The sequence below is a fragment of the Blennius ocellaris genome, assembly GCF_963422515.1.
Source record: "Blennius ocellaris genome assembly, chromosome: 10".
NCBI lineage: Eukaryota > Metazoa > Chordata > Actinopteri > Blenniiformes > Blenniidae > Blennius > Blennius ocellaris.
Window position 1 is genome coordinate 17,443,489 of NC_137659.1, and position 26,501 is coordinate 17,469,989.

Here is a 26,501-nt window from a genome sequence, read left to right on the forward strand (position 1 = left end):
TGTGGTGTGTGTTTACTAACAGGTCATTCAGTTTGGAGTGGACTGCGATCAGGATGAGTGCACTTGCCGTGATCCGGATGCTGAGGAGAACAAGAGCAAAGCCAAGGATTTGCAAGGAGGAGGAAGAGGAGGAGGAGGAATGCAATGAGATGGAGGGATGAAATCCTGTGTTTAATGCAGCCAAATAACATCTGCACATGGATTAAATGTGTTTTTTTTTTTGTTTTCTCCTAGTCAAAGAGTTAAAGGTTATCTTTTTTGTAATACGAGGAACGTTAAAAAGAATACTTGAGTTTAAACTGGGTTAAACAGTCTCTAAAACTGAAATGATCAGAATTGGATTGAATCGCAATTGTAAATGGACTCAAGTACTTTTCTGGACTCTATTAGTCTTGGGTTAAAGCAACCAAAAGAACAGGCTGTGCTGGAGAACTGTCCAGCGCATACACTGAGGGAAAATATCAGCATCACAGGGTCCATATCTGAAACTACTGAGGCCAAAACAGCTTCTGGTTAAAGTTTGTCTCTCACACAGCAAATCTCAGATCAATAAGGTAAAGGTTATTGCTCATGCTGCTGCGAGTTGTGTCTGATATGTTGCTGTCAGGAATGTACGAGGATACACATCTGTAAAGACTAACATGTATAGATAATATATTTGGATAATCTAACATATCTACTAGATCACATATTAGTCACACGGGGCAGTGCTCTATTTATATTACAAACTGAGTAGTAACATGTATCTGTACAAGTGAGCACAAGCAGCGGGTTTCCTCAAAGAGCTTTATATGTTGAGTCCTAATTGAACTAAAGCATGCAACATAGATTAAAGCCAAATATTATGAAAATCAATCTGAATTAAATGTCAGCAACTCCAAATATTGAAATATGACTGCCCTCTGTTTATCTGGAACCACTGCAGTAAAACAGATCTTCACTTTTAAGTCTGTATAAAGCAGAATTTGAGCTTTTTGTTTTCTGAATTTATTATCCGTGTTGGAAAATCCAACCGGTCCAGGGTTGTACTCTGCTATCATCCAGCATTGGCTGGGACCAGCTCCAACTCCAGATGGGATGAAATGGGTTCAGAAGATCAATGGATTTGATCTGGGGGTGGGCAAAACAGGAAAACACTTCAGACTTAATTGAATCTCACTCCCAACACATTTCTAAACAATACCATCCACTCCCACTATATTTCTGCCGAATCACATGAAATAAACTATATTTATCAAATATATGACAACAAAACATCACACAATGTAAAATTATCATCACTAGAAAGTTTGTTTCCATATGTTGCACTTCTCTTTCTTTGAGTTGCTGAAGTGGAGCTTCAGTCTTTTCTTTTCTGGTCACCGACAATGGAGATTATAGAATCCAGTGAGATCTGTTCTGCAGGATTTCCATGTCAGTGAAGTCCTTCAGTTTGAGTTGACTGCTTTCTCAACTGTGATTAGATGAGAGCTTTGGTTGGAGGTAATAAAGAGACTTAACTGAGGTTTCCTTTGCATTGATCACGTTGCACCTGGTCATTTTACAAACCGTTCCCACAGAGGACAAAGATTCATGAATGGAATGATTAGAGCCAACAATTAAGGGAGGGAGAGGAAGAGCCCAACTTGCAGAGCTTTAACCACATCGTGCCTCCACAACTCCAAATCGCACAATGTGTTTCAATCCAGGGTGCAACGTTTCATGTATTAAGAAATATTTGTTATGACCCATTGAGATCCAAAATGAAACAGTTCTTCTGGTGGTTTGTGCGCACCTTTAAAGTGTTGCAACACTTCAACAATTAAGCTTCTTTTCTCATTTAAATTCATCTCCATTACACCTATTAAGATTTTAAACCTTCACTTACGAGGCACTGATGAGGCAGACTTGGTTACATACTATTTTGTTTGGTGTGAAACTGAAAACACAAATCTTCCAGAGCTCTACACATACTTTAAAATGTAATGTTTCAGAAAGAAAACCCTGACAAAAACAGAGTGTGCCTTTTGGAAACCCGGTATCTGCTTCACTCCACATGGACGTCTGCTTGCTTGCATGTGTCCATGTGAGAAAGTTCCTGGAGTCCATTAGCCAGAAATGTTGAAATACTCCATGACAATATTGTATCTATTAAAGTGTAATCATGTTCTTTGTGATATTTTACAGTGCTTTATACTCTATGAAATAAATAGCAAACTTTATATCAACCCCGATATTGTATTCGTTGTTTTGAATGATGTGTATTTGCAGATGACATGTCTTTTGTGGGGATTCATGTGCATGTACAGATAAAAGGTTAAATAAATCAGCTTGTTGGACATGACACGCAGACACCCGCTGTTATACTTCTATCACTTCAAAGAAAACATTGACTCATAATCATTTCCGTGGCATTTATCCTAATACAAGAATACCAATTACTTGCCCATATGGAAAAGATAATATGTTTTTTTTTGTTTGAAATGAGTGAGCAACACATAAATCAGTCAAACCACATTCTGGGTCCTTATTAAAGTTGTACACTGAAGCTCACAATAACGATATGATTATTTGTGTATGAAGATAATCATTGCATTCCACTTATAAAACAAAGTTGTTGTTTTTTTTTTACAAAAGTAAAAAAAAACATTAGTTTCCACATCATCCAAAAAGGCGCCCTGACCAAGAAACTGACCAGATAATACTTGTGTATCAGCTTAAAAATGCTCAAAATCGAGTCAAAAGCAGTTTGCAGCTTGTCTAAATATAAAAATCCCCAAAGAACTGTTCCTTACGAAGTTTGAATGAACATTCGGCAGCTAACAGACTGAAGCAGATCAGGGTTTATTTGCATTTATTTGCTTCAAGAAAGTGAAGACTTGCCACTTGAACCCCTGCACTGTTGGAGCATTTTTCTGTAAAACCAACAGAAAAGTCTTTATATTCATTTAATCAAACTACTCATTTACAATAACTTCACCTGAGACTCTACTAAAACATACTTGGAATGTGTATTCATTTCAAAGTGCAACTACAGCTGTAAACATTATGAGGACATGATGAAGTAAAGAAGCACATAAAAAAGAGGACATACTGATTATTAACTTTTTCTTTTTGGAGAATTATTTCTGTACTTCTGGGTGGAGTTTTTTTTCATTTTTTCAATGCAACGGTGCATTTGGCCTCTTCCTGTCCCTCCAATGAGAGGATTCAAGCTGAAGCTGCACTGAAACACATCTGGCATCCAACCAATTGAATACTACACACCAACCCTGATGTATGTAAACAATCTGATATTCAGCAAAAAAAAAAAGGCAGATTTGGGACACTTCAGACGTCGCCATGCTCATTCTCTGTGGGAGTGGCAACATACTCAGCCTTCCTCTCTGTGGAGCATGGCGACAGGTGATGGGAAGAAGATGTCAGGTGACATTAAAAAAAACAAAAATTATATTCAACGCAGTCAGGGTATGGCAGAGAATCTGTAAAACACATGGGAGGGACATCCTGCATTTCATTACTGACCCCCCCTTATAAGCAACCAGAATTTGTGTTCCAGGTCTCGCCCCTAACATCTTTGACCTGTGGCAGAGCAGAGGAGCGAGAGTGGTCGGAGATTTGTATACAGAAAATTCACTTATGACATTCCAACAACGACTAGTTTGTTTTTTTCTTTTTCCTTTCTAATGGAATACAATGGCATGATGTACAACTTTGTACATCTTTTATTTGTGGAATCCAAAAAACAATAAAACTGAAAAAAAAAAGACATCAGACTGACCGTAGCGGTGGTTTGTGGAGTAAAGACACTTTTTAAACAGCAGGTGGCAGTTTGACCGGGAGACATGTTCCGTCAGGGAATGCAGGTGGAGTGTGTATGGACCCAAGCGCAGGCTCAGGAAGTTCCATGGAACACGAGGAGAACACAGGAGCAACACAAGAGGGGTGACGTAACGACAAGAGGCGAGACACATTGACGAGACGAACCGACAAAGACAACTGAGGGCGAGGGGTTTAAATACACAAGAAAGGGAAGTGCACAGGTGGAACACAACCATAGGAGCACACAGAGGGAGAGGGCCATTGGTTAACTGGAAACATGAGGTGAGACACACAGCGCCCTGACACATTTGTTATTAGTAGTAAATTGTGTGTGAGCAACGTTTAACTTCACCGAGTATGTTTGAGAGTTTTAGCATCTAAAACTGCGACTCCCTGCTGTCCTCTTCCATTGCTGTATATTTCAGGTGAAATTCATGTTTACAGTCTGGGTTTAACACAAACGCCACTTTAGACGCTTCGACAAAAAAAAAAGTCAGCGCAGCCGCATCTCATAATATATTCTTTATTATTCTTGGAAGTAGCAAAGATCAAAGTGAAAAAGTCGAGTTTATGATGCCACATATAGACAATACATCATGCAGATACTGTAGTAGGCCATTGGTTCACATGTTTCTCAAACTTGCTGCCGTAATAATTTCACCCAGAAATTCATGTCCCGTGGCAGCTAACAGTTTGTAGCATCCCCAGCTTGTGACAAGATCAAAGAAAGTAAAACTTTCTGTTCTTTACATCAAAACTGGATTCAGCACGTTAATCTTGGAAAAAAAAACCCAAAAGAAACTAAGCTACACATCAGATATTACAGTACGATACTGTAACTACTAAAGCACATGTAAATGTTTTAAAACATCACGTGTTTTACATTTATTTACAGAGTTCAAACACTGTACTGTGCTATAATGTGAGGCATGTATGAAATACTTTGCTGCCTATACAAAAAAAAAAATCTACTAGCATTCCTCTTAGTATTCACATATAGGAGAGTTGTTAAAAATGAAAATATAATATACATTTGTTTGACATCAATCTCCAACATGGGCTACTGCACACAAACAGAATAACACAACAAACAAATCAAAACAAACAAAAAATTATATGCTCACATAAAACACAGAATTAACGTCAAAACCATTTTAAACTTGTTACGTGAAGTTGAAACAGAAAAACATTGACAGATTGCAGTTTCGGTATAGAACTACAACTGAAAGCATTCATAGATTAGATTGAACTCTTTTTAAAGATGGAGGAATAAAAAACACTGTCGGATACTTTTGGCAGTTTCTATATTTTTTTTACCGGAACATGTAGAGATTGAGTCTCTGCGATGTCCGTTATTTGAGTACAACAGCTTCATTTCTACAGGCTCACTACATTCAGCAGCTTATATCACTAAAACTCGATGAGAGCGCTATGTACATGGGTTCTTTTAGATGCCTATACTACTAAAATAATTGCCATCAGAGTATAATCTGTTCGAAGACGTATCCTGTCTTTAATTTGCTCACATGCTCACTGACCTTTTCAATACCGACTTCACACACGTCACAGGCTTCGTCAGTGCTGTCAATACATTGCGATTCCTTCATGTTGCACTGTCAGCCACTAAACCCAACCAAGGGCCAAACAACTGCTCTGTAACTACTCACTCATGAGGCTGAATCCATATATATCCATACGTATGTATCGTTAGAATTTTCTTTTTAAGTTTAAGCCACCAACACCAGACCTGCCTCTATGAAGTAGATGATTAGCTTAAATGTCCATTTGGAATGTAAACTTTACACGAAACATAATTTAGGATGAAAATCTGGTCTCAGAATGCAGTTTGGGTCATTATAAATGTTATTTATTTATTTATTTATTTATTTTTAACAGAATTTAAAGACGATACGATGCAGCATGAAGTGAAACAGGCACAAAGGAGCTGATGTGGAACATTTTATGTCCTTCATCTGTTTGATATCAGACTGAAAATGTAAAAACTGAAAAATTCCAGCTTCGCCCGTGTGGAGGGAAGCTTCAGATCAACAGAATCTGAGGGAAAAAAAGTGCTTTCTTTCTATATCAAAGGTTTAACATGTAAAGGATCAAGTCCAACAAAAGGGGAATAAAAGGCAATTTTTCATAGTTGCTTTAACCATCAGTCATGACTGACCAGATTAGATAAATTGTATGGATTTATCAGTATTATTAGAATTTTGAAGACCCTGATCTTCACAAATCAACAATGTTGATTTTTAATCCCGTTTAAATTTCTGTACTTTTTCCAGAGGTCGTACTTTCCACGCCACAGCTACGTTTGAATTTAAATATATCTTTGTTGAAAACTAGTTTGAACTTGTGGCGGAAAATGTTTTAAGTAAAATGACTTTTAAAGCTGGTTAAGTTTATGAACTGTTGATTTTCTATCAATGTGCAGTTATGCAGCGAGCAATGGCACGTCTGTTTAATGGAATAACTGCTGAAGCTTAATGGAGCAATTCCCCCCCCCAAATAATCACAAACCTGGATTAGATGAACACATTGCTTATGGCGATACACATGAAACCTGCATTTCATTTGTCTTTTGTTGGCTTTAACAATTGTGTGCACATCTGGACGGAAGGCTCCTCCTCTAGAGCTCCTTGGGCTCGCCGTAGTCATTGTACATTACGGCGAGCGTCTGCTCGTCGCACGCCTTGTGCACATCCTGGCCCATGGCTGACCAGTTCAGCCCGAAGGCCTTGGTGTCAGTGTAGCGGCAGGACAGGAACTTGAGGGACATCCTGCGGAGGCCGATCTTGGGTTCCTGGAGGAGACCTTTACACCACGGCGAGAGCTCGTCGAGCTGCGAGAGGATCAGGCCGGCTTTCCTACGGGAACAAACGACACAGAAAACTCGATGACGTGGAGGAACTTGTCGGGGGAGACAAAACCCAACACATTTCAGCCGTGGGTCATGCGGGAGTCGCAGCTCATCCTGCGGCAGTGTTCTTCTTCATGGGAGAGGAAATGCTCGCACGAGAAGGCATGATGAGATTTCGGCATTCAGTACAAGTTCCGGTGTGTTTTGTTCAAAGCTGTTCTCGGACAAGATGCAAAATAATGATCTGATGGGTTTGCTTGGTTATTTTTATTAGAGGGGGAAAAAAAAAAAAAATTCACAGATGTGCAAATTAACAGACACTATTAATTCCACTGGTTGGCTTTCATGAATATGTATCACAGAAAAAAATGTTTATGACAATGATGATGAAAGTACAACACAAAATGAAACGTGTGAAAATGCTGATGATTGCATCTTTAAAAAAACAAACAAACAAAAAAGCATTTGAAAATAGCTCGGCCTTCAGCAGAGATTCTGCTGTTATTGTGGTGAGAGGCGTTTCCTCAACCAGATCCCAGAGACTTCAATTTGTGGTTTTACTTATAAGATATTTCCTGTGTCGTGCCTCTTATTGGGTTTTATAATCTTTTGTCAATCTCTTCTGTTGCTCTTGTTTTTCCCCACAGCTTTGACCCTGTGATGGATCAGCTCCCATATTATGTTTCTTTCTCTCTTTAAAAAAACCAAAAACCAAACAAAAAGCAAATTCACATTTATCTGCTGTAACATTCTGACGACTCGTCCAACTCTGTGGCATCACATTTCATTTTGTGCTCGTCGGGGCTCAACCAAACACCCCATCCCTCCATGGCGAAGGCGAGCACATGATCAGCAATATTTCTTCAGGGATGTCGCTGCTGCGTAAACAGGACTGAAAGAATACGAAAACCTGATTTGACTACTCCTGTTTATCTGCGATGTCACTCTTGGTAATATTCTTATTTGATTCATGAAAACTGAAAGTGCAGGAGCATTAAACCCACTTTATACACAATCTTATGATCCTATCATATGATTATGACGGGATCATAACAATAATAACCACTAGCATTAAAAGACCAGTTCATTTGAGATTAGTTGGACAAGATGGTTTTGAACTCAGTGCAGAAGAGAACAGATTTCTATTTAAACGTCAAATAGGGGACAATGCTCTGCACTGGCTTTTGTCAAAGGCTTTGCAAAGTAGTTAATTTCAGCGAATTCAAACGAACTCTGGGAAACACAGCTGCAGGAATAAAGCATTTGAAGAGCTGATGCATAATAACGATGGGATTCAGTAACCTGTCTGCAGCCCATGAATCATACCCTGGCTCTGTTGTTGTTTCTGAGTGACATCACAATATGACAGAAACTAAAACCAAGCTTCCTGTCTGAAGGTGAAACGTTACTGACACATTCCAGCGCTGAACCAAAGCACACAGCCTCTGCTGAGACTGTGGGCAGGAATGATGACAGTAAAACAGAAGAAAATAATGAATGAATGAATGAATGTAGAAATGAAGAAATTAATGGCTATGGCAGGTGAAGAGGCAGTTCAGGGGAGAAAAAGCAGCATAATAGACAGTTGGGATACTGCAGAGAGACAGTAAATGAGACTATGAAACGCTTGAACGTGTCGTTCGGCCAAACCAGAGCAGCTGAACAATCATCTCCACCAGTAACATGATGCACAGAGTTCACATAAATACCATAATAACATGGGGATACAGAGTGCAATAAATAATCATTAAGCCTAATGTAGCCTGTTTGGCCTTTTTCACTGAAACCTTGTTAAGTGTTTATCTAAAGTCAGAAAATGGCAGGGGGGGAAGATTTCACTCATTCCACACACAGCATGTCCCTCTGCTGAAGCCAAACCAGCCGTTCTACGGCACAGCGTGCCCATTCTGCCAAAGCCACAAGTCTGCTGGATGCCGCAGCCACCAGAGCCACACCACATCACGACACATGTGAGCATCCAGACAACTCCGTCAAGACGCACTCGTCAAAAGGAAGAATCCCCATGTCGGTGGAGCTGCTCAAACCGTTCAGCATGAGCAGGTGAAAGCAAATCGCAGGCTTACATTTAGGAAGAAGCGCTCACGTTATTGGGTTGCAGACCAAGTTGGTGACGGAGCAATCCGAAAGACATAAGCGACAAACACTGAATGGAGAGCACAGCTGTGAAAAGGAAGGCGCTGACGATCTTTAGTGGCTGTTACGAATTCGGACCATTTCCAGGCTCCGATAATGTCGAACTACACACAGAGTTTTAAGTGAATTTGTGTTTGGTAGATGATATCTTTGACATACGCGTTTTGTGATCTTTAAACTGACTGAACCTCAAATTGACGTGAAAACAGAAAAAATCCTGAACTCATTGAGGAAAAACAATAATTTGCTGTCAATGAAAAAAAAAAGACTTTTTAGTTTGTTCGTTCAAAGATTTTCCCAGTTTGAAATATGCATGGGTGTTTCTCCACATCCTGCACTTATGTACGTTCACCAATTCTGCATCCAATAGAAATGCATGTGCAATGAATACGAAGGAGCGTTTGGTTACAGCTGAGCCTGGAGCCCACTCGGTCTACTCTGAATAATACCGAAAATACAGAATCTCCTTGCGCTCCATGATTTTACAGCAAACGTCAACTACCTTCCCACAACAGCACTCACTGACACTCAGCAGCAAATCATACAGCACAACGAAATTAAAAAAGTCACATAGTTGGACTGAAAGAACGAATGTAGTATCTCTTCTGAGTGTATTAAAACCTCACTTCTTTCCTCCATTTGTGAGCAATATTGTGCTACAAGATGAGTGCGAACATCTGAATGTCACTGTGGGTGAAGCTGAACGAACACAGAGCCTGATGACAGGCGACTGTGTGGTCTCGCCGTGTGCGATGTGCGTCACGTACTGCACACGCATGAAAACGCATGAATACCATGAGGTATCGGACAGTTCGCTCGAATTCTTTCACCCTGTATCAGTTCGACTCAAAGTGCTGCCGTGGAGAAGCGAGGTGGTCGACTCTCGGCTTTGGAGACGTTCTGCTTGGGGTTCACGTGTTTTTCCCCATGTGGGGTTTCTCCTGGGTGCTCTGGTTTCTTTCCACAGTCCACAAACGCGCATTTGTGTCGACATGGTGACTCTAAAGCTGCACCAAGGTGTGAGTGTCTGTCTCTTTGCTCGCCCATTTTCAATGAGTTCTTTAAAAATAGACCTTTTTTTGAATTCTAAACATGAAGCCTCCTCCACTGTTTGGATTGATGTGCAGTTTGATGTGGATCTGAACGCTGGTCTGAGATAAAACAGCTCATTAGAAGTCTACGGAGGCTTTTATTTGTAACTTGTGTGTTCCCGTCTCTGTGGCAAACTAATATCCGCTTGTCAAATGATAACCCACAAGTCTGTTTTTCACTTTTTGATTTTGCTGATAAATTGCAATTCTTTGCAGTTTGGAACCGATGAACAGACTGTAATAATACCGACACTGTGGCCTGTGGATTGTGCTGCATTTCATCTCCTGTCCCACACTTACACCACATTAACTGCTGCTCTGTAAACATATAGCACATCACCATATTCCCTAGTATGTGTTCGTGTTATTTCTGGAAAACGAGCGCGCTCTTTAGGCCACGCTTCCCTTCAAATGGGCAAAACACCTTCAGTCAAACATACTTCAGCATTATTGTTGGCATTCCTGCCTAATTTGCAAATCATTTCACATGTAGAGATACATGAGAAGCAACTTCCTCTTTGCAGTCGCTTGGCCAATAGAACTACGTGGTGTGTGTTATTGAATTGTTGTTGGAATCAAACTGCACTTTTAATGTTACTCCAACATATGGATACTCAGCAGGGCGACATCCGTTTTGCAAATGCATATCAAGAGAGTCATAACATGGACTCGGTGATGTTTTTTGCCCTGGAAACTGCAGAGAAAAATAGCCGTTTTAATGATGTCAGTCGTGTCGAGCAACCCGTCGGGAGACGGGGGTTCATGTGCCGCACTGGTCGTCTGCTACCATACAGTCATTCATATCATTTTTCTGAAACCTCTTTATGTTCCCAATATCTTGCCACAGACTTCAGTGGTCTGAGGAAATCGGGATATTTATTTGCCTAAAATAAAGAAAAAAACCTGTGGTTTGTTATGCTTTCATTTTTGAAGAAAGCTGAGGAACGTTTTGCAGGTTCCAAATAGCAACGGTTGTCACCATAAATCCTCCTGCATGTATAGGAGTGGAAACAAATGGTCTCCAAGATACAACGTGAGCGCTCTGACTATGGGACGCAAACCTCAAATGTTTTTGCGGTATCAATTCTGCACATGCAAGCCGACATGCAGACATACGTACAAAGTCTAAATGTTCTCATCTCGACACATTTGATCTACGTCTGAACACAAAAAATAGAGATGAACATGGTTACACTCAAAAGTTAGCATTTAAGTGCCTCACAAAGTATTCTTGATTAAATTTAACAGCCCGAAAGAACATTTTGATAACAAAAGGTCATTGCAAAACACTTGACTACTTATTACAGTGGGAGGCAGATAAAGTAGAAAGTGGAAGGTGTAAAAGGTTAATGAATTGAAGTATCTGGGGTCAAAAAGACCACCGCATATTGGACAAAAAGAAGTGAAGAAGAGAGCAGGAAGGATGGAGTGGGTGGAGATGAGTGTCAGGACGGATGTGTGAGAGAAGGATGGAACGAGAGTGAAAGGGAAGGTTTACAAGACGTTAGTTAAGAACTGCAGTAATGTCTGGTTTAAGGTCTAAAAGACGGGAGACTGAGCTGGAGGTGGTAGAGATGACGATACTGTGACATTCATTGAGAGAGACCTGGCTGGACAATACAAAAAAACAAACCAAAAAAACAAAACAGAAACACTCAGCTTCTAAATGTATCACAACTTGGAACAGCAAATGAGCACAAAAGTCAATTAAGGAAACAACTTCATGAACATGTTGCAACACACACAGATAAGCAGCTTGTTGAGAATTATATGAACAATAGAGGTGGAAAGTTTGTTCACATTCTCACTTTAGTGGAATTACAGTCCAGTGGTGTTTAAAAAAAAATATATATACATATAGGATAAAAGAATAAAGGTATTGTTTGTAGAACTGTTAACATGTAGTCTTGAGTAATAAGAACATGGAAAAACTATTACGCTTAATAAAACTTCTCTTTTCTCCGTTTAAAGTATGTTTTCTCGGCTTATCACAAACAATAAAGAGCTGATGTGATTACACGGAGGTCCTCGGAGCCACTGCTATGTTTAACAAGTGTGAAATACAGTATTTTTAATCATTCCTTCAATCTTGATGTATAATTGCAATGACGAGAAGAATAAAGCAGATGCGTGAACAGACGAGCCTCTGATGGTGGTGGTGGTGGTGTTACAGTGCGGGCTTGTGTGCGTCTTCAATACAGAAGCGCTCTGCACTTTATGAATGGTTACAGTGACAAGACCATAACCTCATCAATCCAGTCATTGTGGCCCTATATGAACGGCGGGTGGAATTTCATCCTCATTGACGACAATGCTCATCCGATGGAAACCCTTGGGGTCAGCTGAGTGGCCGTGAAGAAGCTCAGAACTCTTCAACCCAGAACCTCAATGACCTGAGAGCTGCACGTTGACTTGTGAACAGCATGAGATGTCATTCTCAAGGTGCAATTGGGCACAAGTTATTGAGACAACTTTTGTTTCAATAACTTGTTTGAGATGAGGAAATCACCATTGCCTACTTCTACTTAAACGCCCTATTTCTTGATGTAATATCAGTGTAACATAAACATCTTACATTTTGCATAAATTTCACAGGAAAGCCAAATATTCCAACTTTTTGGGAGTCGCGTTTCTATATGTGTGTGTGTGAATTTGCATGTGCATGTGTGTTAGTTGGATGAAGAACTAGAAGGCGCTTCTCCTTAAACTGTGTGTATTTTTGTCCCTCTCTCAGCTATAAAAAGTCAGAGAGCAAAGTAAACAGTCCACTGTGATTGTGATGATGATGTTCGATGAGAAATTCCAAACATAACAATACTTATTATCACAAGTACTCCTCTGATTAGAGAGACTGTCAAGTAAAAACAGAAAGGAAAAAAAAATAAAGTAGAAGAATGAAACAGTTCAACAAAGGGCATGGAGTCCAACCAAGGACACGGTCAGGACTAAAACGGCCAGGACCGAGGATTTTCTTTCTGCCGAGCCAAAACATCTTGTGTTTCTACGTCAACAGCCAAGCGGCGTGCCTTAAATGATGGGTACTCCCCAGGCGATGACAAGATCTGGCCCTCGGGGAGGAGAAGTGTCAACTGTTTTAGAGACAGCGTTTCGACGAGTTCATGGTTTGACTTAAAACATCACGCAATCTTGTATGAGGAAATACAAATGTACTGCGAAAGATGCCAAACGGTCCTGTCAGTGAGATACGATCCCTTTCTAAAAACAGCAGATCAGAATATCTGGTGCCACAAGAAGGATAAAGCCACATTTGATCATTCCTATTTTCCAGATTTTGCTTTGATGCGTGATGCAATGTTCTCGTTATTAATGTTTTGGCTACCTAATGAAAACTCCAGTTGGTCCTTATTGTTAATGACAGGGATACAAAAGGGGGATTCTGTCTTCCTATCATAAAGGAAGATAAAACTGCTTGTATGGGTTTCTTGTCTTAGAGGTGAATGTGGAATACTGTATTGGCTTTGTTGTTTGTGGTCAGATCTGTTGTGTTTGTGTACAAACCAATTGACCATAACATCTCAACACCTGACAAGTGAACGAATTATATCTTTACCATTCAAGTTGTTGGAGGGAGTTTCTTGGGTTTATTGATATCTGGACTAAAATAAGAGCAACATAAAAAAAATAAAATAATAAAATACCCCAGAAAAGGTAAATCTCTATTATTGGTAATAGAGATTTGAAATTTCTGTACTTTTTTTTTAAGCATGTTACATAAAATCAGTCCACACAACCAAAATCCCTGGGAAAATGGCTGACATGACAGACATAATCCCAGACAGAGTCCACAGGGCAGATCAACTGATGAAAGGTCAGTAACCCTTCAAAGGCCTTTGACGTCTCACAATACCAAACTATATATTTGGCTAAATATTGACTATTGAGTTTTCTGATCGTTGTTCTTTTATTAGAGTACTTGATTAGTTGTAGTTAGGCCACCAGGTCTTTTTTCTCTCAATTGCTGTTAAGAAGTCAGATTCATGTGTCGTCAGAAGAGGAAGAGGGAAAACTAAATAAAAAAGTGTGCCAGAACAAGTCCCCAAAACAAAATAAAAGTCTCCTAGTAAATCCATAATGTTGACTCGCTTTGATTCCTCGAAGATTCTAATTCTGACTCGCCTTCAACAGAAATGGATTGTTTATTGTGTTCTGTCCACAATGAGTCTATTCTAGATTGGATTTGTATTCCCTACACTCTTACCGTCAGCCTCGATTCCGCTGAATGACAATGATCAACATGATCTTAGGAACTACTTCTGTACCAGGCCAACACCAATACTGAAGGCCTGGACAAGAAAACTGCATGGCCAGTATTTGGGTTAGCTAAAAATGCTATCAGTCGTAATTCTGTCCTGGAATATGTACAACTCCTTATCTACTGCATAGTTATTTTTTGATGCCAGTGGTGGAATAACATCCGAGGAAAAAGCTGCTTGACGCCGTGGGGGAAGCTATCAATGCAGTGAAGGTGGCGGGTGGAGAAGTTGAGGGGTCATTAACCTCTCTGCTTTCATGCCGTCTGCAAAGCCCAAAGTCTCCTCGAATGCCAAACTAGATGCATATCAAAGAGACTTCCTCCCTCGTTTGCCAGATCTCACCTCAGATGCACTTCTCTGCTGCTTTTCTGAGGTGCTTTTATCAACCTTTAATCACCCGTCCCTTTAAGTGTATTTTAATGGAAAGCTTCAGAAGCAACTCTCTCAATTACATGAACTCTTTCCAGCACGGTCCCTATTAAAAACAACCTTTCATTGAGGGTGGGGGCTCCCACAGACACACGGAGAAACGCACAGAATTAAGGGAGCCTTGGCTAATCAGTTTCACCCGCCAAAGTGAAAGCATACACCACAGACTGCTGTTTATAAGCATATTTTATATCCGACACATGGCTCTGTTTATAAAACATTAGGGTTGAGTTTTACATTGCGGGTGCTTATCCGTAGTTTTGGGGGAAGTTCGGGGCCCTCCCTGGTTGTGAGTTTCTTGTGATGTCACAGAGGTTAAACTCACTCGGCTTCCCAGTCAGATTGAATGAATTTCTCCCGTAACTCTAATTTGCACACAAAACCGCCTACAATCAACAACAGCATTTTGGAAGCTTTCCGTGGAACATCTGCCCACCTTTGAGTGTTACCGGAGCTGATATCACTCTGGAATAAAGCTTGCGGCGAAAAAAACAACATAAAAAAAAACGCAAAGGAAATGCTTTGGATAGACAGGATTACCTCAGTTTAGGTTACATTTATTGCTTATTGCAACCAAAAAGCAATATTTAGTTATAGTTGTTCACAGGCCGGGATGAAAGTAAATCAACCGTTTCACAGTTTATGGCTGTGGTGGGTATTGTGAGTGTGTGGCACTGAACTGTAAAAAAATGGCCAAGGGACACGAGTAGAAACACGTCAAACTGGTGAGTTAACGTGTTTCCTATTATGCACAGGGCGTAAGACAGAAAACAAGGAGCCCCGGTCTTTCACACTGCTGGCTGCAATGCATTCAAAGCAGTGGAGAAAATAAACAGGGCTTAACTCGGCTATGCAACGTGCTGCTTTCTGTCGGTCTCCACCGTCACTGAGCCAAACAAAGAGTGAGTGAAGTTAGTGCCGTCTGGACACCATAACGTCATTGTACTTCAATCCCAGTAAACAACAACATTCGAGCATGAACACACCAGCAGACCATGGTGCAGATGTTTTTGTGATTTGCTCGGGGGGACGTGGAAAAGTATAGCCAGACTCCACTTCTCTGGCCAGATGATTCCGTGTTTTTGCAGAAGCCCACGGCGGCAGATGATGCTATATCATTACAAGTGGTACTAAAGGCTGAAGTGGCCAAGGCGGTATATTTTTATTGTGTGGCATTCAGCACCAGGGACATTTTATGGTATTGAATTTGTAGACGCTTAAAAAAAGACTTCACTTGATGAAAAGTGGGTCGCGGTTAACACGAGCTCCCACAATAACAGTATCCCTGGTTTGATTTCAGGACTGGAGGCCATTCTGTGTGGAGTCTGCATGTTCTCTCTATACCTGTTTTGTTTTTTTTTCTTCCCTCTAAGCAGCTTCTTAAATCTGCTTCTCAATGTGGGTGTGAAGTTGTGTCGATGGTGGATGGATGGATCACACTGCTGCTTCTGTAAAACTGCTATATAGAAGAGACAAACTCTCAAGTGCTTTTTAAGTTTAGGTGATTTCCAGAGTAGACACGAGAAAATCAGTAATGTAACATTGCAGAGTGAAAGCAGTTCACAAACGACCGGTGTCAGTCTTGAAAAAGCACAGTTAGCAGGAGATAATCCACCGGCGGTGTCTCGAAAGACCGCAGTCCGACGACATCAGTCAGTATGACTGCTGCCACAGCATAAGGTCACCTACCAACTAATGAAAAGGTAGCAGAGCATGACGCGATGATACCCACAAGTTAGCAGATTCCCATGGAGGGGAAACACAAACAAAGTTTGTTGGGTTAGCAGAAATTCAGCAGGTCTGACTTGACAGCATCAGTGGCACGATTGGATGATGTTATTCTTGCTAACTGGTGCATGTCTTTGAAGCCGTCACCTCCGATTCCATAAATGTTGAACAGTGAAACTTGTCGAGATCCAAGATTATGAGATCCATGTTGCGCTGCGTAGATTATAAAACCAGCCTGGAGCATGCACGCGACAGGAAAACTGTGCAGTTCTTGTAAGTAGGACTAATCCCGTCTTTGTTCAAGGCATTTGTTGATAGTGAGAACAACACAAAGTTCTGTAATAATAAATCGTGATTAAAATCAACCTAGTTGACAGCAAGCAACAGTAGGTTGGAAAGTAGCTGAGCTGTGGGGAACATCGGCGTGGTTTTTCAGTCTGGAGGAGTTTCACAGTTGAGCAGTTGGGGGTAAAGTAATCACTAATGAAGCATATCTGTAATTACAACCCACACCAAATCTTCCATCTGTTTTATGTGTAATGAACAACAAGATGGCTAATTCACTGTTTGGGTTTCATAGCACTGCTGAATTTGTGGGGAACTGTTCCACTTCTGACAGGATTATTTGCTAAAGATTGCACTTTAAAGTGGTGTTCACACCAAACTGATCCAACCCAGACTCTTGTCTAGTTGCCACTTCTCTTGAGTAGTAGCCAGGCTGCACTATTTATTGTTTGAAGATGTCAGTGTCAATTGCACGAGTTCAGTATGACAGATTGCACTTTGTTAGTGGGAGGGCAACTCATAAATGGAGTACGCTCATACACACGCACGCACGCACGCACGCACGCACGCACGCACGCACGCACGCACGCACGCACGCACACACACACACTAGTTTGTATCCCCTTGGGTTCTCCTGATAAATTGGTGATCAAGCTAAAATCGATGATCAATTTGCTGGAAGGAATGTATATTCCTGAGATGTGAGCATTTGTAATAAGCAAAAACTGATTAATATATATTTTTTTTAATCCCCAGGATTTCGTTGATTTTTCTTTCTTATCAAAAACAAATTCTGCCTCCCAGAAGACCATCAATATTACAACTCATCTTTTGTTGGTTGCTTGTTATTCAAGCTTCTTTTAAAGTGCTGATCTGACCTGACAAAAGGAGGCCAATGATGACTTTACCTGGGTCCCAGTTCGTCCTCACACCTCCAGGTGAACTCCCCGAAGCTTTCGTAGCGCTGGTTGTAGTGGTAAAGGACACGGTGCAGTGTGGGAGCACCCAGGTCCATCAGAGTGTTGTAGGCCGTCTGCTGCTCCTTCCCGCTGGTGTAGCCGTTGAACAGGTTGTAGATCTTGTCAGCAATTTCTGATGGACACAAACAAGTCGAGGTGAGAAGAAAAAGATCTGACAGGTTTCTTGGCACAGTGCACAAAAGACTTCACTACTCATCAGACGTAGTGATGGGTGCTACTTACATCAACTTCGTGACTCAGGTTCCTCTGAACTGAGTGCAACCTGATGTTTTTGGTACATTGTTTGATGTACACATTTGAAAGGAGAGCATCCCGCCCAGTACGCACCACAAATGTACTTTTCTGAAGATGAACACAGCAAATGCGGGAGAGGAAATCTCTTTGAAATTTTTGGACTGGTCATTTCAATTCTTCACTTTTCTTTTTACCTGTGCATATTATCAATACTCAGAAAACCAGTGGTGAGACTAAAAAGACGAATTGATTTAGATAAATTAATGATTTTATTGCATAGTCATACATACAGTAAGTCTACTTAATAGGACATATGTATGATTACACAATCATATCATGTTGATTTAATTTTAATGTTCACAATTGTTTATTGTTTGAATGAAAAAATCTAAATAATCTTAATGTTAACTCAGGCGTCCATGCATGTGGCTGCATGTTTAGCATTGCAGGTGCTACTAGATTTGAATAGCTTTGATGATATTTACATCGTTGCATATTTTGTACACAATCATGCTCTAATCAACACTTCCACCACAAAGTGTTTTAAAATGAAAGATTCCTATCTCCAGATCAAGAAATGGTTCTCATCTGTTTTATACATCACATTTTTCAATCTGCTACTGGTTATAGTCGTTTTCCACACGGGGGGGAGGGGCAACAAATTATCCCTGCAGACTAAATTCGACCATGTTTAGCACGCTTGCTAACCACTACACCACTGCGCCGCCCCTCGCAGTCCTCTGCTCCTCCCATGCATACACATTGCTGGTCTCTCTGGATGACGACAACATGTCTAAAGTGCATCCCACCTTTTGCCAATAACGGGAGAGGTGAAGTGTCACACTACTCTAACAAGTAATAATCTAAACAGGTCTACACCAGATGCTGCTGTTGCTGCAGAGGTTTTAGCACCTCTGCTTCTCAGATATGTAAGAGGTGTTGTGTTGGACTATAAAATCCCCTCAAGACTGCAAACACCATAAGTGCATGATGCATCGATCAGCAGTGACTGTGACAAGAAAAAGCTCCAATACTCACAACTTTTCACATTTTGCAACCCGCACACTTTTTTAAAACTTTTTTTGGAGGCATCAGACCAGGAAAAAAATTTACACGCTTTTCATTAGCGGAGATATCGTTTCCCTTTTCTACCGCAGTCGCAGTTTTAGATGAATAGTACAGATGTCATTTTACATGCATATCTTGGTGTTGATACTGCTTTCAAATTAATAAATCATCAACAAAGTGGTTACATACTTTAGTTTGAGCTGGAAAATATGAAGAAACTTTAAAGGGTTGTCACACTCAGAACTTATCCCCCTTTTCCTTTGAGTGACAATGTCAACAAAGTCTTCTCAGAAGAGAGCCAGTACATTGGAAGTATTGCATTTCACACCATTCGTGTGTTTCCAGGCATTAAAATTAACGGTATAAGCCCAGCAGCAGTATCACACCTCACCAGAGCAGCTGGGTTCACGAAAACATCTTCGCCATGAAGCTTCCATATGTGCAGAGGGGGACAAAAGATTTCAACACTTTAACACAGAATAACACATTTTTTGTTGGTCAACATCCTCGCCGGGTTGTAGTGTACAGTGTTCATAAACAGTCCCACTCCACAGAGGAAAAACTGTGACTCCCTGTGACTTCATGACTCGCTCTATGAGCCCCTCTGACGTCTGTTTTGTGGGGTCTTGACACATAATTGCTAACAAGCAATGTAAATGTCTGTCCTGTGAATTAGCCCTGCTGACAACATAAGGGGACTCAAACCCACGCAATGTCATTTTTTCTGTTCCATAATCATTCCGACTGATGACATACAGCCCAGATTCACATGTAATTAAGTGTGGCCCATGCTGAAGGGTCATCTCAGGCAGCTCGTCTCTGTGAGCCACCTGTGATCTGAGCCGAATTCAAGCTCATTTTAATGAAAGATGACATATATACCCTCAATCAAAAAAAAAGTTATTAAAAAATGTAATTAAATAAACGAACAAATTTGATCGAAGATGTTTGATGCTAATTCTGATACTGATGTACCACTGATCGGCTTGGCTCAGGGTTGTGTCATGTCCTGCTACTGTAAAACACTGTGATCCTCAGACCAACAACAGCTATTCATACTGAAATGATAAAATCAATGTCGCCTTTCCAGTTTTGCTATTTTGCAAGGTCATCCAGCAGGCCGGGCTGGACCCTCGACCAGGCCGTATTTGGCCTGCGGGTAGTATGTTTAACACGCCTGCTCCAGACTGTGACTGTCTATTTTCCTCACCTTGTGCTTTGACGTCATCCACAGTTGGACACGGAGTTTTGATAGTGACCTCACTTGGAGCAGACCGGCGTCCTGTGTTGTCTACTGCCCACAGCCGGAACCTGCACACAAATACATGAACACAAAGTCACAGAAACATTTAAACACATTTGATGTTCATTTAGTGAAAATGTTAACAAAGCCTGCACTCATGGCGATCTGACGAATCATATCAGAGACAGTCTCACAGCAGATTCAATCAGATTCTCTGTGCTAAACATATGCATACTTTCATCATCAAAACAAAACTGTTAATGTAACAATTTGAACTTTGCTGCTGCCATAACTGTGAATTCACTGAATGAATATCTCCACCTAGTGGCCAAAGAGTAACTTGCAAACACCTGCAATCAGACAATGGTGACAAAAATATGATGATGATAATGAAGAAGTGAAAATCACTAAATCACAACTTTTAACCATCAGCTTGCATCTGTACACAACCATTTTTAAGCTGAGTAAAAGAATAGGTACATTTATACCAGAATCAGTAAAAAAATGAAAATGTGATCATTTGTTTTAAATACACAAACATTGAACTTTGTGTTTTCAATGGAGCTGTTTTTGTAACAGCATGGGCATACCTCTCCCAACACAATATATTATCTTCTTAAAAGGCACCAAAATCCATCTTCATATGGACTCAGTCTGTATAGAAAACATAGGAAGCGTGCAGTGTCCTGAAGGGAACAACGAGGCCTCCGTACCGACAGACGAATGAACCGTCAGACAGGATAGAGAGAGCAGGAGTCTTGCTGATGCGGGGATTAAAAGGGCATGTGCAGCTGCTCACTCAGCCCATGTACATCAACACAGTTTGAAGGGCCTCCGTCCGTCGGCCCCATGCCCTTCACTTCTTCTTTTAGTTTTATGGTCGGTCCCCTTTTTCCCTTGCAACTTTTCCTGTTTTTACACTTTACACTTCCCTTCAAAGCCCAAATCCTGATCTTACTTTGCTGGCTGTCTTTTCTAGCCCGATTCTCCGTTTTCCCATCTCCATCTTGCTTCTTTTCTCCTGGCAAAGCACCGGCATGTGTGAGTATGCCCATGGGAGCATCTGAACATCCGATGTGAATCTCTGTGAGTGTGTGTGTGTGTGTGTGTGTGTGTGTGTGTGTGTGTGTGTGTGTGTGTGTGTGTGTGTGCTTGAAGAAACAACCACAACTTAATCATGGCATCTCATCATCAGACTACAGACACGCACAATGTACAATTCTTTTTTTATCATAGCATTCATCAAATTTACATTATGGCAATAGAAAACATTCTTCTAGCCTGACCAAGATGAATATTAATGCCGTTTAGGTTGTTTAGAATTTCCTCAGGAATACTGTAGACACATGAATATGAAGAAAAATGGAAACGGGGCATATTTATTTTCACTATAGCAATGATTTTGATGTCAATAGCAATGAGTTTCTGCCAGACTACCGCAAGTTGTTTAATTAGTTTACCTTCAATTTGGCCTCTGTATAAAATAAGCAGCTGTCCCCATTGGCAGAGGGCATCTATCAACACCCCTAAAATATATATTTTTTAAATATATTTTTAATGTATTTTTCAGTACTTTGTGAATATTCATATGTTAATATTACAGATCATCATATAATCTTTGCATTTAACATAGCTACGGCATTGTTGTTGTGTACATAATGTTTATGGACGTCATTTAGAAGATGGAGGATATTACCACCAACACTGGTAGATGGTTTTCTGTACCAACTAAAACATGACACACTGTCAGTCACATACGAAAGTCTCGCGTGCATGCATGCATACCACTAGAATATCAATCCTAGCTGCAGTTGGAACACATGAAACTGTTTTTAAAACCTGCAGGAAATGGTGAGATTTGTGGAACGGAAGACATCAATCACACTCTGAAATGACAAAGCTCTGTAAACTTCACAAGCAGAAAACTAAATGCTTTTCCAAAGATGATTCTTTGTTTGTTTTCTATGAACTCTCTGCTGCTGTCTCGCCACATTTACATTTACTATAATCTATTCCAGCTGTGAGTACCTCCTCTGTGTTCTTTTTGCAATGCATTCTGGGACAATGATGTCTATCAATTGCACATTTACACCTCTTAATGTTTTTCGGTATGCAAACTTATGACAGGTTCTTAATTTCTAAAGCGGTGCCGCAGTTAATATACTACATAGTTCTGTTTAGAATCGGCATCAGGCACACACTAACGCATGGAGTAGTCCATCTATATGGAGTCACTGGCAAAAGTTCATTCACTTGACATTTTCAAGGAGAGAGTTCACTTACATGTATGTGGTGTCAGGCTCCAGGCAGCGAATGATCATGCTGATAGAGGAGGACAGAAGGCCTGGGATGTCCCCTAACATCACACATGGCGATCTGGCCCCAGATAAGATGTCATCAACAAAGCTCAAAAGGGTTTCTGCAGCAGAGAGAAAGACAGAAATAGATTCCTGTTCAGAATGAGGGAGTATACGCTAAAGAACTTTGCATGTTTTCAGATAATCACACTTAAAACTTACGGAAAATAATAGTCTGGCATAGAAAACATTGTTTTTCTTGAAAAATACTTTGGTATGACAATACTTCGGGTGTACAATGAGTGTACATTACAATACATTTCCCCCCAAAAAATAAACAGCAGATGGGAGCGATGCCTCAGGCAATGAAAGATAGTTCATTGCTCGCGAAACAGTATCAGCGTGAAAACCATACTGTAATGGTTTGAGTTCATGAAACGATGCGTGCTGAAGGCTGCAGGATTGAAATCAAGAAAGCAACACAATTTGCCAACGTTTGTGTCAGCTGGGATGTCATCTTAGCCAGGCGCCACATAGAATTTCATCTCAAGTGGACCAGATCAGTAAAATGACAACATGAATACAAACACATTTCTGGACAACTCAGTTCGGACCTCTTAGATATTTAATGCCTTCTCAGTGCAAAAAACAAAACCAATTTGAAAACCATGATCTTGAGACTGTAGAGAGAAATAATGTGGTAGATAAGATATTAGATTGAACTTATAATTCTCAAGGTTTTGTTACATTTCGTAAAAGCAATTCACTAAATATAACCTTTATCGGAATGTGCTTATTTTTCTTTGAATAAAAACTGAAGGAAAGATTAGGGTTGTCATTATTATGTTATCGTTTTACTGGTGAAGCCTACTTTTGATCAAACTAGGCTGTATGTGCAAATTGAAATTACAGGGAGTAATAGGCTGCCTAAACTAAATGTATATTTCATAGGTTCTTTACAGAGGTATATCTTTATTTATAAGGGTTATATTATGCTAAATTAACTTTCTAATGGTTTTCCAACAGTAATAATCATCCTCATACCTGGGAATGATGCCCCAGATGTGAATAAAGTCTGCCATCTTTCGCTCTGGCTGGTTTGAATTTTTAAAAGTGTGTTGCTCCAATGAGTGAATGAGAAATCAAACCCGATATAGTGTCATCGGGGGCCCCCTTTGACCCTCCTACAATTAGGCCGCTCTGCTCCGGCACATGGCACTATGAGAGGAAGTGCTTCCTCTTCTTCCCGAAATGGGCATGTGTGGGCGGAGCCAGTCCAGCTCACACACACACAGCAGATTCTGAAAGCAGCTCTTATAATCCAATATTCAAATGGCTGAAAACCAAAGAAAAGCTGTATTTGGGGCAATAAACATTGAATATAATGTTTTTGGACCAACAAGACCCATATGAAATTGTTGAAGAGACTTTAAGGTCTGATAAGGTAAGAGGAGGTAAGAGGAGGACAGCTTCGGTTCACTTCGTCTGGGTTAAATTAAACATATACCGCATGGGAATCTGCCTGTTATGTCTATTTTAATAGGGCAGATAATATAACCTGACACTAGCTCCGTGCTACATTGTAAATAGACATCTTCACAAAACATAAAACAGATGAGCATCGCTTTATTGTACCGCAATGCACACTTAAAGTACATTATGTACCTGTAGGGCTTGTTCATGTGAGCTCGGGTGCTGTTTTACTGCGCTGCGGTGCAGAGGAAGGAAATTGAACTGACTTTTATTCCTTTTTTAAGGACAGAGTGTTAGAGAGCAGACCATTAGAAGTTAAAAAAAAAAAAAAAAAAAAAATCTCTTCTCAAAAAATAGCAAACATGTGTGTCAATGAGATTTTATCGACTGCATGATGAGATGCAGACATGGTCGAATACATCTGAGAGCAGTGATCAGGATTTGGATCACACCTGCTAGGAAAAAAGGCCGAAAGAACAGGGCGTCCTGTAACACACACTCTGCACATGCAGTTCATTCACATCACTCCACTTCACTCCGACAGACCAGTGTCCAAGGGCACCTTGACAGTGGATGCTGGGGAAGAGAGTGTTATTCATTCACCGTCCACCCACTTTTCCCCTGCAGACCGAACACACCAGCTTTTCCAACAGTTTTCTCTGACCTCGAGGTCTACCTCCCTCACTTTTTGCATAATCCTCATCCAACTGGTCTCAAAGCTTTAAAAATGTCTGCATTCCCTCGACAAGATTTTAAATCGAACACATATGATCCAGTAAGTGTCAGAACAATTTTTTATGGAACAGATCAGAATGGTAATGATAAATAACAGTGAAGAAATGAACCCCTTTTTTTAACGCCAAGATTTGTTGAAATCTATTCGATGTTGTATCAAATAGATAAACAAGGACAAAAGTTTCAGTATTTTTCAATATTAGTGGTGAATTCACGTGAATTAGTAAAGTTTCCATTTGGGAGAGTACCAATTAGTAGTTGAGAGCATTCCATAGGCGAAAAAGTGAGATCCATAATAAAGTGCTGAAAAATGACAAGTCTGACGTCAGGTAAAAAAAATAAAACACAGGCACGTTAAGATACTTAAATGTGGCTTTTGAAACTTTGACAAACATATGTTGGTTTTATTATAGTATGCGTCACAAAGGAATATGAGTTCTAATTTAAATAGACAAATGTGATTTCAAGTGACGTCAAATGTACGTCTCGGTTCTCTCAGACTTTCTCAATGGGTAACTGATAGCAATCAGATGTTTGGGGTTTTTTTTTTCCCCACGTCCCACCCGTCTCTGGGCAGTGGTGGCCCCCTATTTAGAAAACTGAACTTATGGCTTAAATCCTTAGACTGACAAGAGATTTAAGTGATGGAATAAAAGCTGCTGCTTATACTCCATCACCACTGTGGTCCCTAAAACTGCAGATGGCTACCTGGGTGCTCCACTGTGGCAGGTCCCAGTACGTCAAGTCAAGGTTTATTTAAAACGACCATTTAGAAATAACTCTTGTGGACCGAAGTGCTGCATTGGCTATTTGGAACACAAGAGAAATGAATACGACCAATACATATTTCAAACATTGTGTTATGACCAGTAATCTAGTTTTATATAACAGTCAATTCAGAGGCACCTTGCAGACTAAGTACAGACTTTACAGCCTCAGGCACACCTGTGCAACAATCATGCTGTCTAATCAGAATCTTGATATGGACTATCTCAGCCATGGAGAAGAGCTCACTGACACAGATTTAAACCCTCAGCCAGGAGGAGCTTGCAGGAGAATGGAACACAGGGACCCAGACCCCAACACAAGCCATTAACCCAAGACCAGTTAAGGCCCCCAAAAAAGCAGTGTATTGTATTTTACAGAAAACATGGGCAAGGGGGAGGAGCTAGACAGTCACATAGATTGGAGATAGGACACTGGAGGAGAGGGGGTATGGCTCGGATGTGGACAATTTTATTTGAATAAACTGAGTGTGACCAGAGAGGTATGACTTGAAAGAGTGCAGGGGTGTGCTGGATACTCCACTGGATGCCAATATGTGGAGGAGGATGGAGTGGGAGACGGTGTCGAAAGCTGCACTCAGATCAAGGATGAGGAGGATGGATGAAAGGCCAGAGTGAGCTGCAATCAAGGAGGCTGCTGGTGACTTTGAGGAAGGCTATTTCCGTGATGAAGACAAAAACCAGACTGAAGCTGTTCACAGAGATGGTTGTTGGAGAGTGGGGAATGAACTTGAGATACTACAGTTTTGTTTTTCGTTTTTTTAGGAATCTTAAAAAGAAATGGCAGATTCAAAATGGGAGGAAGGTTATTGAAGTCGTTGGGGTCAGAGGCGAGTTTCTTAAGAAGGAGCACAATTTGAGAGATGATTGAACAAAGTCAGGAATTCGAGGGAGTTGACGCACGGTTCGACGAAAGGTGTTGGCATTGCAATATTTATTAACCATTTTTAAGATTCACGCTCAGGTGCACATCACAGGTGAAAACCACAATGCAAAACATGACCACAGTTAACACCAGATATATGTTTTCTCTGTGAACGGTCTTCTATCACGTTAAG

The 26,501-nt window shown here is 40.6% G+C and overlaps 2 protein-coding genes across 2 annotated transcripts in view; one reads left to right on the forward strand and one right to left on the reverse strand.

The window, feature by feature from the left end:
* pappa2 (pappalysin 2) overlaps positions 1 to 2,202 on the forward strand; it is a 65,216-nt gene extending 63,014 nt beyond the window's left edge. The window contains exon 27 of the mRNA XM_080504162.1: positions 23 to 2,202. Coding sequence (XP_080360288.1) covers positions 23 to 148 — 126 coding nt within the window. The 3' untranslated portion in view covers positions 149 to 2,202. The remainder of the gene's footprint in view (positions 1 to 22) is intronic.
* A 4,234-nt stretch (positions 2,203 to 6,436) lies between these two features.
* The window catches only part of astn1 (astrotactin 1), a gene marked incomplete at both ends in the record, with an annotated part of 359,967 nt that continues 339,902 nt past the window's right edge, over positions 6,437 to 26,501 (reverse strand). Inside the window, 4 exons of the mRNA XM_080503139.1 lie at positions 6,437 to 6,674; positions 17,537 to 17,720; positions 20,121 to 20,221; positions 22,437 to 22,572. Of these exons, the coding sequence (XP_080359265.1) occupies positions 6,437 to 6,674; positions 17,537 to 17,720; positions 20,121 to 20,221; positions 22,437 to 22,572 (659 nt within the window). The remainder of the gene's footprint in view (positions 6,675 to 17,536; positions 17,721 to 20,120; positions 20,222 to 22,436; positions 22,573 to 26,501) is intronic.